A 13,973-nucleotide genomic window follows, 5' to 3' on the forward strand; every position below is an offset into this window, starting at 1 on the left:
TTACTTTTTATGGTTTAAAACTTTTCCGTAAAATTAATACATTAGCTTTAGCTGATTGTGTAACCCTCCAGGTGGAGTTGAACGCTATTGTCTTATGGCTTAATGCCATTGCCTTACAGTTTAACATACATAAATGTAAGTCCATGTGTTTTGCTAGATACTGATCTCTTATAAATAATAATGTATTCGATTAATAGCTCTTGTATTGATGTGCCACTACTAAAAAAGACCTATAGGTATTTTATTCTGTCCGGATTTTAATTTTTCTTCTTGCATAGAAGAAATGTGATGTAAAACGTTTAAGGCTTGAGGTTTTGTGATTCATATTTTGAAAATCTTCGCTTTAAACAGTACCTATACTGGCTATACTGTTCTCATATTCTGTCCATACTGAAATAAGTGAAATATGCATCTATTCTTGAGATTCATTTGTGGTAATAGATTCCTTACATCTAGAATCAGTTCAGAAGCTTTTTATTTATCATAAGCTACATTTATTTAAAAAACTGAATTTATCTACTCAGATAACTCCACTGTAACAGCTTGTACTTAATTCATTAACTTCACAAACGAACAGCATACTTGTTATTTTGCGAAAGTTAATAGTTGATGAACACATGGATGTTCCTTCTCTCCCATCTGAATTAATTTTAGAGTTCCTATTCATTCATCAAGTTCATGATGCTTTCCCTACATCGTTCCTTTTTATAACACTACTTATGGTACGCATAATCTTTAGCTGATCTAATGATGTGTTTAGTTAATAAGTAATAAGGATCCTACATTATTCAGATTATTACAAATAATTTTTAAGAATTTCACCTATTGTACATGTTTAAATTTATTAATTTACAACTTTTTGATTATTATTATTATTTAATGTTTTTTTTGTCCAGTGGATTAAGTTTAATTTCGGTAAATATGTATTTGTATCGAATTGTACTATAGGCCATCATACCCATTAATTAATTAATATTTTAGATGCTTATGATCACCATTGCCTATATTGTTAAAGAAGGTATTATACAATTTAATTCTAACCGTTCGTTTCCTTCTTTATTGCAATGAAATCCATTCGTAAAACTATAAGCTCATATTATAGATACATATGTACTACCGATGTCTATATACTTTTTGTGTTCAGCTAAAGGTATATTACGTAACTACTGTAGATTTTAAACGTAGAAACGAATTAATTTGACTCCTAATATAAGTTTAACTGCGTAATTAGGTCTACCTATTGTGTTATAATTGTATGTATATTGTCTGCAAACATTATCGAACTACAAGGAAATTACAAAGAAGAGTAAATATCAGGCGAATGTAAATGTAAGTATATTATACATGAGGTATATACTAAATATTAATTAATATATCCAGATATATTACAATTAGAGATTTATCATTTTTTAAGACGTTTCTAATCGTGTCAACTGACTCATATGGGATATAGATATCCAAGCATATAGATTGTCTGTCGCGTATTCTGTAAAGATAGACGTATAGTAATATGTATAGTCCCGGCCTCCCGAGAGTCATGTTGCGGTTTCAAAATCATCGGATCACAAAACACGATTCGTAGTTGCTACCTACGTCGTCATCGTCGTCGTCGCCGCCGCAATATAATAATTATTATGCGACGACCGTCGTTGTGATCACTCGATTAGCATAACGTAAGTATACCTACTCTGGATGAACAACTACGTATGTGTACCTATATTTCGGTTTCAAGTATAAAAATATCCGTACCAGTAGGCCGTAGATGTGGCGGTGGTGGCGGAGAGCGAGTTGGTAAAATACGCAAAAAAACGGCTGAAACCGAAACCGTCGCCGTCGCCGTTTGAATAGGCGCGCCCCGCCATGCGCGACCTAGGGCGTGTCGTCCCCTCTCCTCACGGACGTGGATCGTATCTCTGTCCGTCGTTTTCCAGATAATATAACAAACAAACAAAACCATTGAAAACGCCAAATTCCGAAGAGCCAACGTGCCGTCGTGTTGGTGTGCAACAACTGCCGTCCCTCCGCCCGTATTTTTTTTTATTTTTCCACTCATTTTTTCAACTATTTTCCCTCTTTTTTAATGGTCCATCCAGATCGCAAAGTGTGTTTACTGTTTATGTGTTATTAATCGTCACGTACTCGTGTTTATCTGTGCGTACGTTTGTCTTCCCGAGTGATGTGAGACCGCAACTACACCTATTTCTCCACGACGAGACTGTTTTTTCTTTATCGTATCAGTAATTCGTCCAGATTTTTCAAGTTTTCACCGCAAACGTTGTCCTGATAATTCGCGTAGGTATTCATTTAACTTCGTCTTGATTTGATTTTGTTGTTGTTGACGTAACATAAATGATAAATGATACATTTAATCTGTATTTAATGTTTGTGTATTTTAAGATTTACTTGAAAACTAAAAAAATAAAACGTTAACATTGCTTTTCGCACTAATTTAGGTTTGTCTTGTGTTGTACGTGTGGCATGCCATTAACAGTTTTTGATTAACTCTCATCATACGTCGCTTACCAGCACAATGCCAGGGTCGACAGTTTCCGACAATGACCTGAGGTACACCTATGGCATAATTGTTAAATTATAACCAAAACTATAAAACATGTACCTATCATGTTTATTGTTATTGCCTAATGTCTTAAGTAATAAGACTTTATGGGCTTGTCCTTGTTTTCAACTGCACCTATGCTATGATTTAGCCAAAGTACACTTTGGATTCACTGATGTTCCTTTTGTTGTATACAATTTACTGTTAATTTAATCATTAGTATAAAATATCAATAAATCATGTTGTTATTCTTTACATACTATTTAAGGAACATTACAAAAAATGACCATTGAGTAATAACATTATTCACCTGTTGTTTGGAAATATATCTTTTTTTAAATTAATAAACATAATCTTAACTCTTATTATATAACTTTTCCACGCAAATACTTAGTTAAATTAAATACCTTAGGATATTGTCTATAGTTAGAATTTAGTGTTTTTCAAGCATAAATAGTAGAACAGTTACTTTATTTAATAGCTTATTGCATGTACTGACTATAACAACATGGTATTTTAATACTCATGATGTATTATATTTATATGATTTTACTATTTTAGTATCACACTATCATAGGTAAGTTTACTAGCAAAGTTAAAAAGTAATTTAGCAATTAATTATGTAATCAATATTTTATGTACTTTATAATTTATGATAATTAATTAACTCAAATTATTATTTTTTAACTACTTCTAAAAAACTTAATAATTTGTTTCATATTTTGTTTTATACCTTAATGGCTTAATAGTTAATGTCTTAATTTATCATAAAAAGTTGGATAGTAAATAACTTAACTAAACATTCAATATTACAGAAGTTACTTCTTTGATTTACAATTTTTATTTAATATTCTCTCTTGTACTGGGAAATACTCACAACTGTAATTTCAAACTTTTCATAGAAAAAATATTTTTTTTTAATTCCTTGATTAGTTATATATATTATATATATATATATATATATATATATATATATATGTGTGTGTGTGTGTGTACAAAGTATAGAATTTATGATTTTATTTTTTATATAATTATTTCATTACAATATATTAAATTTTATTGTTATTATTTACCCATTAAGAAATAAAAAGTAAATTAAATAAAATGTATAATAGTAATAATTTCTAATAATAAATGCTTTTAATGAGAGTAATATCTTTAATTAAATATAATAGGTGACTTAACATTTAAACTGATGATTTAATTTATCATAATGTATTTTTATTAATACTAATAAAATTAATTAAAATACTAATTTAAACTTTTCATAGAATTTATAATCTAATTGACAAAACATATTTAAATATTTGTGATTATTAAAAGTATTTGTTTGATGGTAATAATCATTCTATGGATCATTGATATTATAGTTATTATTTGTTTTATTTTTTTATATTGTCTTGACTTAAATGTTTATTTTTGTAGAATGAAAAAGCGTAGTTTGGCAGGTAACGTAGCCCTTGGCTTGTACGTTTTGGCTTTAGTGTTTGTGTTCATTTCATTTTTTTCAACCAGTTGGTTAGTCAGTGATGGAAGAATCACGGGTATTTATACATTTAAAAAAAAATAAATAATTTTTAATGTTTTATTGTATCATATTTTTCAAATTTAAATTTAGGAGCGAAATTAGAAAGTTTTGGACTGTGGACTCATTGTTTTCGCTCACTACCAGATCCTAATGACCCAGCAGAGCGAAGGTTTTTTGTTGGATGCCACTGGATTTTTGACCCTTTCACCAAGGGATATGATGAAATCAAAGGATTTTTGTTACCATGTAATTAAATTAATATTGTACAGTTTCTCGACATTTAAATTATTCAATTTGCATTTTTATAGTTTACATTGTGGCAACTCAGTTCTTTTACACAATTACATTCCTAGGAACATTAGTATCAGCTGTTGGTTCATCAATGTTTCTTCTATGTTGTACACCTGATGAAAAACGTTTTATACAAATAACTTTTGCGTTGGGGATAACGTTGATTGTATCTGGTAAATTTAATGTTCATATATTGCTATAAATATTCATATTTTTTTACTATACAAACGTATTTTTATTTTATTTTAGGTGTTTGTGCTGCAATAGCAGTGTTAATATTTGCTTTGTTTGCTAATCGACCAGGTTGGATGCCTGGCCATGACAACAACTTTTTCGGTTGGGCATTTGGTGTGGCTATTGCGAGTTTTTTTGCTTTACTTGCATCTGGAGCATTTTATTTGGTAGAAACAAATATACAAGTGAAGAAAAGAAAATATTTGAAAGAATCGCAAACTAAATTTGACATGGAATCTAAAGGATAAAATGAAATTTATTTTTATTTAAAAACTAAAAATATTTCCAATTTAGATCATTAGGATATGTTTTTGATAGTAACTTTTAGTATTAAATCATACAATTTCCATAATCTGATAGCAGTTATTTTATGAAACTAATAATCTCATTTTCGTTTAAATGAACACTATTACCTATACTAATTTAAATTATTTATTTGTTTAATTGTGATAAAATGTGAGTTAAAACAATTTTGACTGTTGTATGAAACCGACTCCGTCCATTTATAACGAGTATTATTGCAATAATATTAGTTATTTAAATTTATACACTTTATTTAGTTTTAATATTTCAATATCTCACATCTGTATGAAATAGCTGTTAAAAATAAAAGAAGTATTGTAATTTTAAGACCTAATATTATATATTTTTTATTTCCATTAAGCAAGCTTGTATTTATTGTAGCTAAATACTTGCATTATTAAAATATTTAGTTTTAAGGACATCCTGTGCTACAGTTACAGGATTCATCACTGTAAGGGATGAACACCATTAATTTTCATTTTTCTTATGCAATCTCATTTTAAAGATTTGTACTTGGTTGATATTTTTTTATTTTATTTTATCCTATAAACTAGATGCATTGGCATTTTATTACACTAGCATTGTATTATTTATTACCAAATCACTGCATATTGATTCTAAGTTAAGTATTCTATTATCTTTATTGCTTATCAAAAAAATATTTAAGTTTTCTTTTGTATAACGCCAAATATGTATGTTATTTGTTTTTAAGAATATTGTCAACAATAGTATTATTTTTAAACAATATACCTAACATAGCTAATTTAGTTATCACCAATAAGTAATAACTATAAATTTGTCAAAAAATAAATGAGAAAAGTCATAATACTATTCAACATTAATTTTGGATAATGCCTTAATCGTAATTTGTAATACATTATCAAAGGTTGTTTTATAATTATCTTTAAAAACTTTACTTTTATTGATGTTGTAATCAAAAATAACTTTATAGTTAATAATCTAATATTTTGTTGTAAGTTGTAATATCCACAAACCATTGAAATTATTCATCTTTATTTATTAAAAGTAGGTAATTAGAATAAGTAATACCATATTATACAATATCATTCTTATTCTAGTTCTATTAAATTTAATATTTAATTTTTGTTATTTTATAACATTAATTGTTAAGGTTTATAATAATTCTTTACGAGCTTGAACTAATTGTAAAAAGTTGATGACGAAAAATTAATAGTAAGTTATTAATATTAATGAACTGTATTATGCAAAACTGCCTTTTGTTACAAAACATATATGTTTTATTATTTTATAATGTAGAAATAATATATTAATAAGAAATCATATGAATAGAATATTTCTGAAATAAAATGAACTATATTACCTATTATAGATGTATATATTTATTTAATTATGCTTATTGGTTAGTGCAACAATTATATTTGAAAAATAACCGAGTGTATACATTACAATATTTGAATAATATATTAAAATTAAATGTTTTAGAATTTAATTTTTTTGATAAAATTACATTTTTCAAGAATAAATACTGAATTTCTGATGGGTAGTTAAATAAGATATTAGGACAAAAAAATGTCATCAAGTAACATTCAACATAATATTATTATCAATCATATTGGAATTTTTTGTAAGCTATACCTAAATGTTCATAACATTAGTTTTTTTTATCAGCTCGTTTAGTTGTAAATAATTATGCATACTGTGTAGTAAGAAATTAATATGCGATTCTGGAATAAATTACGAGGAAATTATTTTATACTGCCTTGATTGTTAAAAATAATGAAAATCTCACGTGGGGTGACCTTGAACTATTTTATACTACGTTGGGTTTCGTGTATTTTTTTTTTTTGAAAAAATTCTGATTGCGTAACACTTATTAACAATCTGATTCCTTCGGTAAAGTCCTTCATATTATATTTTTTTCCCTTTATTCTATTGACTCGTATTTTAAATGCAACAAGTTGGTCGGTAGCACCATTTATATACCTATAATCACTTTTCTATCAGAAGTGTGAGAAAAATTTCATCTACAGCTCGATTTCAGTAATCTCTAAGGCTATATAACTTATTAGAATTAATCAGTTAACTAAACCAGATACTTTTAACGATATTTTAAGACAACTAGTACACACTTTTGGTGGTATTTTGAGATTTCATCATTTATTTGGTCAATACATAATAAATATTATATTATTTATTTATTTGAATAAATGTCTGGTATGTTCAACTATATAGATTTATAGCATATTATATAAAGAAATACCATATTACAAAAATAGGCTTAGTATAGAATTATACAGGCATCAGCCATTATGTTTAAAAAGAAATCAAAGCATTGTTATGGAGACTCATATATTATATGCGGCCATATCTTTCGCTTTACAATATAGTGGTACAGAGATATAGTCGATATAGACAAATATATAGGGAGATTATTAATAGAATATTATCTATAATTTATATATAGGTACATCAAGCTAGGTACTGAAGTGGTGAACAACAGGTGTTTGGTCAGTAGTTACCAGCTATTATATGTTTTAATCAATTTAATCTAACACAATATTTAGTTTACAGAAATATAGGGAAGTGGGGATCAAAAATTAAAAACGAGTACCTATTAATTAGATGCTACAAAATATTTACCATAGTTTTAGTTAAAAGTTTGCATAATAAATTATTAAGTACAATCATTGTTTAACAATATACTGACATTGGAGGCCAGTGTAATTTATTGTATAGCCGTAAAGGTAGGTTCATCGGAGGGACCTACGTTAGTAGAACACCACCAGTCGCTGCAGGAGGAGTCTAGAGAAATACTTCAGCAATGGCCAATGAACGAACGGTCGTGGGAAAGAACTATATTTAAGTAATTATATCAATAATATTGTTAAGACCACTACGGTCAAGAAAAATGTAAAATCTTAAGTGCATTTCTGTAGCCCTGCGTAGGACCTACATCCTGGATTTGTGATGATATATATATATTGTTTTATGGGCTGATGCAATTTTTTCTACCCCTGGACTGGTAGGTACGTTTATTGATTTTATTTATTTTTTTAAATTTTGATTTAAATGCCTATTTTTTTACCATACCGTCATCATCAACAGGATTTGAAAATAAACCCAATATTTATTATTATTCAAAGGATGGTCGGTTACATAATATTATCTCTGTATCTACTTATTTATTATCATATTTAAAACCTACTACAGAATACTGGTAAGTAGTAGGTATAGGTACTAGTTACGACGTATTAAGTAGATAGATACATATATATTATATAATGAGTAGCCGAATAAGTAATTATTAGAAATAGGATGTTGATGACCTAAAAAGTATCAAAAATGCTATATTATAATACCCCAAGTCTCTAAACAATGTTCGTAAACAAAGTTCAGTAAACATTTTAATTTTAAGTTTAATTTATAATAAAAAATATATCGAATTCTTAAAAATTAATTAAAAACTATTGTATAAATAATAAAAATGTCATTCAACAAATAACATTTAATATAACAACAAAAATCTACCAATAATAATAAAATTATGTTTCAGAACAAATTTTCTATGAAATCGAAAATTCAAGAAAATGCCCCACATTGTATAAAAAAACTACTAAAAATATAGAAAAATTACGTTCAAAATAAAAAAAAATGCACTTAAAAATCCGAAATAATAATATGGTTTATTCTGATTCAAAGGAGCATGAAACCAATTTTTAGCTAAGATAGCATTTGAAAGGATCAAAGGAAAAAAATGCAAAGTTCATCAAAATCCTAATACATACTATATATAGGTATATTTTACTGTTGAGCGTTGACAAGTATAATAATAATTATTGCCTATTGATATAGAAACTTAAGTAGATGTAAGTTATAATACTTGATAAGACATCAAATTTTATTTAAACAAAAAAACCAATTCATCGTACCTATACATTTTAAAATTTAAAGTTATCACTGAATTTTTTTATAATCTTATATAATAAGTACCTATGTCATATGTTTAACAATTATATTATGTATGTACACAGTACACAACGTACCATATTGGTAGGTATGCGTCCATGCAGAATGTATAAAAATAAAATAATGCGTTGGTACTTACTACTTATAATAAAATTATAAAATATTTTACTTAGATGGCTAGTGCGGTAGGTGCTGTACGTCAGTAGATATGTATACCGCAACCCAATATTTACTAGTAAATTATTCTATTAGACAAACACGCATTAACATACCAGTTCGATCATTTATTAGAGAAAATACAATTATTTACTATAGTTTATAGTCATTATGTATATAAAGTTAATAATGCTCAAAATATTATTACGTACCTTTTCGAGTAAATGTAATCCTTTGTTTTTGATGCGCGAAAAAAACTACTGCGTAGTTAAATATTTCACACGAAGTAGCATCACCAACGAAAATTGACTTTCGTCGTGTAGTTGACTGTTGATATCCACCGACAGCCACCTACGTTATGATTTTGTATTTGGACGATCGGGTGACTTAAATACTAGTAACATTGTTCACGAGTTGTTTAGAGAGAAAACGACATAGACAGGTGGTACACTCTCCGGTATAGTCCGGTCGTAGCAAGTTCATCCGTCACATAACAAGCGATGACAACAATAAATAAAATATTTAGGCGTAAGTTGGCGACAACGTATAGAACGTTTGGACTGTAAGGTTCCAGCTGATCATATGTTAATCATTATCGATTCAAAAAACGGGTACCTACACAGATATCGGCGGAAACTTGAATTAATTTTTTAGGTAAATAGTGAAAAACGGGTAGTGTCCAAAATGCAGTGGAACCGGTTTAGCGGTGAGGAAACTCTCCGAGTATTAACGCTACACGTTAACAAATTTAAAAGTTTAAGTAACCTAAGTATTGATGTTGACATTTTGGAATGTATATATATATATATAATGTATAACGAGTTATAGGTATGTTATACTTGTATAGCTGCATAGTTTATTTTTTTTTTTTAACATTTGATATATATTAGTAATTTAACTTTAGACTAAGTTTTTATACAGATTACACAATATACCTATTCGGTACAAACATTTCGGTATACTATTCGCGGTATTATGGATTAATTTTTTTTTTTTATATCAAAAATGAATAATAATAATCTATACATAAAAAGCACAGTAAGCTATCTCAATTATACGCCGGGAATAACTGAATTGTGAAAGCTCTCAGTAATGTCACTCGATAGAATAAATTAGTAGGTATAATTAGGATAAATCTCTTGGTCAAGTCCGTTTGAAATGTCTGGGGACTAGGATAATCAAGGATGATTAATAAGCTAATAGCAATAATATTTATTTTATATTATTTTTTAACTAAAATTATTTCAACCTACTACCATATTATTATACGAGTAATATAAATAAACAATAAAATGTTTATAGAAATATAAACTTACTCATTGTCTCTGTTAAAAATCATTTTTCACTTAATATTGGTATATAATAATTTATCATAGAAATATATTGCTTGTGGAGCAGAGCGACTCCCCTATAGGTGTATTCTGAGTTTATACTTCAACTTTAAACTTTTGAATGTATGAGCTTTTATTAGACTTTTCTCATATAAAATTAACGTTATATTAAAAAAAAGAATTGTTAAATTGTACAAAATATTCATTAACAGTTTAAAACAAAAACTTTTTTTTTAAATTCTTATTAGGAAATTTAATGATCTGAACATTCTTATTTCTTAGTACAATAATAAAATAAATAAGCCAAAAATTTATAACCTATTTAAATTTTAATCAGATAGTCACGTACTTGTGTAAAAAGACCACATCAACCAGTGCGACGGAACCACGGAACTTCGGCAGTGACAAATCAAAAAGTAAGTTAATTAAATAGAACTATAATCCATAAATTTCCTAAAATTTACAACAATAAAATCTGTTATAAATAATATATTCAGATTTCAGAATAGATTCAAAAGTGAATCTTTCATATGTTCATCGTTAGCCTTCGGAACCACACCTATATAACGCGGTACAAAACAAATATATTAACTGCAGAATACATCGATCAATATGAAGAATAATGAGGAGAGAGAGGTATATATCCGACGAACTATACGAAATCACGAGACAACAAAATGGAGATAGAAAACAAAGTTATTAAGTTATACATTTAAAAATAAACTGGTTTGTAAAATTAACATATAACTATTGTAAAAAAAATGTAAATAATATATAAAGTGCTCTTCGATGTATAAATAGAGGAGAGTTAGCCCCCCCTGGGTCATCTCAAACCCTCCTTAAGATATTTTGAATTGAACTTAGATACTTTTTAGCTTGAGGTGGTGAGAAATGAAGATTGTTGAATCTTGCCATCATGCGCCGTACAAATTATTGTGATAGTATTGAATCTACACGTAGATAATGAACACTGCACAGTACTCATCGAATTGGAAAAAATCAAGTAGAGGAACTCAATCCAACGATTTAAAAACTGCGTTTTACGTGCATAATTACTTAACACAGACCCGTAGGGGGCTTACCCCACCCCTGACCAATCATACTTATATTTTAAATACCACTTTTTAGCTACACGCAGATAAATTTATTGAAATCTATATTTTAATAAAAATTATTTTGGACATAAGTCCATCCCGTTCCAGTGAAAAATTATAGTTGGGATACACAAAAAAAATATAGTAGAGTAGCTCCGTACCTCTCAATTCGACCACTGAATCTATATATATCTATGTCCTATATCTCCTATGTGAGGGTAGTCCAATGAGAATAGAGAGCTAAATTTTACTTTTCTAACTTTTCTCTGATTTATGTTTAAACTATATGAATTCCGTTACCGTGTTGAAACTTGAAACACTCCAGTTTTACTTAGATAATATTTTTCCATACACTATTCTATTTAGTATTTTCAAAATATTAAGACTTATTATAAGTTATTATTATTTTTTTATTTAATTAAGTATTTAAAATGTTCGATAAATGCTTAATTATGTAAATAATAAGATCTGTAACTAATGGGAAACATTTATATATAAAAAATAAAATATTTGATTTTTGTGAATAAAAACGAAATGTATGTGTGAGCCATCCAGTTAGCAGCTAGCATAATATATAAGGGTTGAAAAAAGAAGTTAATGGTCTTATATGTTATACTTTGTACGGTCGGATAAACATTTAGATTGCAGAACTTAAATAGTTAAGTTATATATAGTATACTTCATTAAATGTATTTATTATAAACAAATCTAAACCAAAATATATTTAAAATTTTATTAAGCTAAAATTTAATTTAGTATATATCTAAGTATCTCACATTAAAAATAAAAGAAGGGAATCATGAGTTACTATCGATATGTTATTTTATCAATATAAATATTTAAAATATATTTTCAAAGTGCGATATCGAAATTAATCAAAGTATTGTTGTTTAAATTAATTCAATAATAAGACAAAGACAAGTTACATCGTCATAATAGCAACAAAAATGTCAACTAAATTGAGACCAAAACTCGTCTAAGATAGTTTTGACTAATTATTTAATATTACTATTGAATTTGAACGATATAATAATATGTTAGAAAAGTTCAGCAACTATAAGTATCTACTAACTATATGTAAAGAGAAAATATTTACAATTAATATAAAAATATTTTATTGTTATAGCTATATAAAGTATAAGTAATGATTATATAATTTAAGTACCTATTTAACTATCTACAACTTATTTGTTATGTTATTTTAAATAATATATATTGAGTATATATACATAATTTTACATTTTTAAATATTATAATAGATTATACAAAATCATACAAAATCAGTTAAAATCCAATATTCAATGTCGTTATACCTAGCATCTGTTTGAACTTCTAAACGTTACTTTCCGAATCATTATACAGCCATAATTATTATATAACTAGCAAGAGCATCATCATGTTTTGAGCTTTAATTCAGCCATGAATTTTCTGATTAGGGGTGAGTCACATATCAAAAACATAACACTTGGCCAAAAAGCTTGTAAATGTAATATAATAACATCCCAAAAAAGTATTAAATTATACTTGTAGACATTTAAAAATATTGAAAATATATACGCACAATTTTTTATTAGATTGAAGTTAAAATGTTTACATAAACACGAACATTTTTCAATCATTATGTACAGATTGTTAGAGTGTAACAATAATAACTGACGAATACACCTAATTTAGCTTTTGTTTTTATTAAAATAAAATTAATTTTTCAATGTATAATTAACAATAATTATAATGATAATTCGATTTAAAAATAAAGTTATTAGTATAGGTACTTATTAGTTGTTACGTACATATTATTATAGTTAGTACAAGTTATATAAGTTTTACCAAGTATAAAGTAATATCCAGTTGTTTTTCATTTTGAAACGTATACATTACAACATCGATGTTTTATAATAATTATATTTAATTGACATTTAATTTATTTTAAATATTACTATTTAGTTTTTACTATATAATAATAATAAATATATGTATAAGTACCTTGTACTGAAATGTATAAGTGTATTAAATATTTAGATTTTTAATTTATTTTCGTTATTAAATTCGTGGCAAGTAATTTGTATCCAATATAAAGCGTGGACGTCCTCATGATGCCCTGTCTCATCAACACCAGTAGGTAATTCTACTCTTTATAATTTATTTTATTCTTATAGTTATGTTTCTATCCAATATTTTTTTTCATAAATATTGTATACTCATGATGTAAATGATTTGTATATAATTTGTAAATAATTATGCATTATCAATTGTTAAACTACTAAAATGTTAATTAATATTATCAATAAGTTAGATGACTCTGTCAGGAATACTTCATAATAAAAAATAAAAATAAACAAGAAATATATTTAATGGTGATAGATAAATCGATTGTCTCCTCCCGAAATCATTTTTCGTATACAATTATAATATATCATTAAATTAAAATTTAACATACTACTCAAAACTCATCATTACCTAATACCTCCTAATATCCCACTCGATGTCTATACTGTATAGCAGAGCGGTACCCATTTTCCCATCTTTTTTGA

At 26.9% G+C, this 13,973-nt stretch overlaps 1 protein-coding gene across 4 annotated transcripts; it reads left to right on the forward strand.

The window, feature by feature from the left end:
- The first annotated feature begins 1,794 nt into the window (after positions 1–1,794).
- Positions 1,795–6,261, forward strand: LOC132928731 (uncharacterized). Of its 4 annotated transcripts, none has more exons than XM_060993592.1 (6): positions 1,795–2,296; positions 2,454–2,565; positions 3,983–4,101; positions 4,176–4,331; positions 4,394–4,549; positions 4,626–6,261. In XM_060993592.1, the coding sequence occupies exons 2-6, from the start codon at positions 2,531–2,533 to the stop codon at positions 4,856–4,858; spliced, it is 699 nt and encodes a 232-aa protein (XP_060849575.1). In that variant the 5' UTR covers positions 1,795–2,296; positions 2,454–2,530; the 3' UTR covers positions 4,859–6,261. The 4 variants fall into 4 exon arrangements, with proteins under 4 accessions (XP_060849575.1, XP_060849573.1, XP_060849577.1 ...); XM_060993590.1 differs by having other exon boundaries at positions 1,796–2,292; XM_060993594.1 differs by lacking the exon at positions 2,454–2,565 and having other exon boundaries at positions 1,802–2,296.
- The last annotated feature ends 7,712 nt before the right edge of the window (positions 6,262–13,973 follow it).

This window comes from Rhopalosiphum padi, chromosome 4, assembly GCF_020882245.1.
Source record: "Rhopalosiphum padi isolate XX-2018 chromosome 4, ASM2088224v1, whole genome shotgun sequence".
NCBI lineage: Eukaryota > Metazoa > Arthropoda > Insecta > Hemiptera > Aphididae > Rhopalosiphum > Rhopalosiphum padi.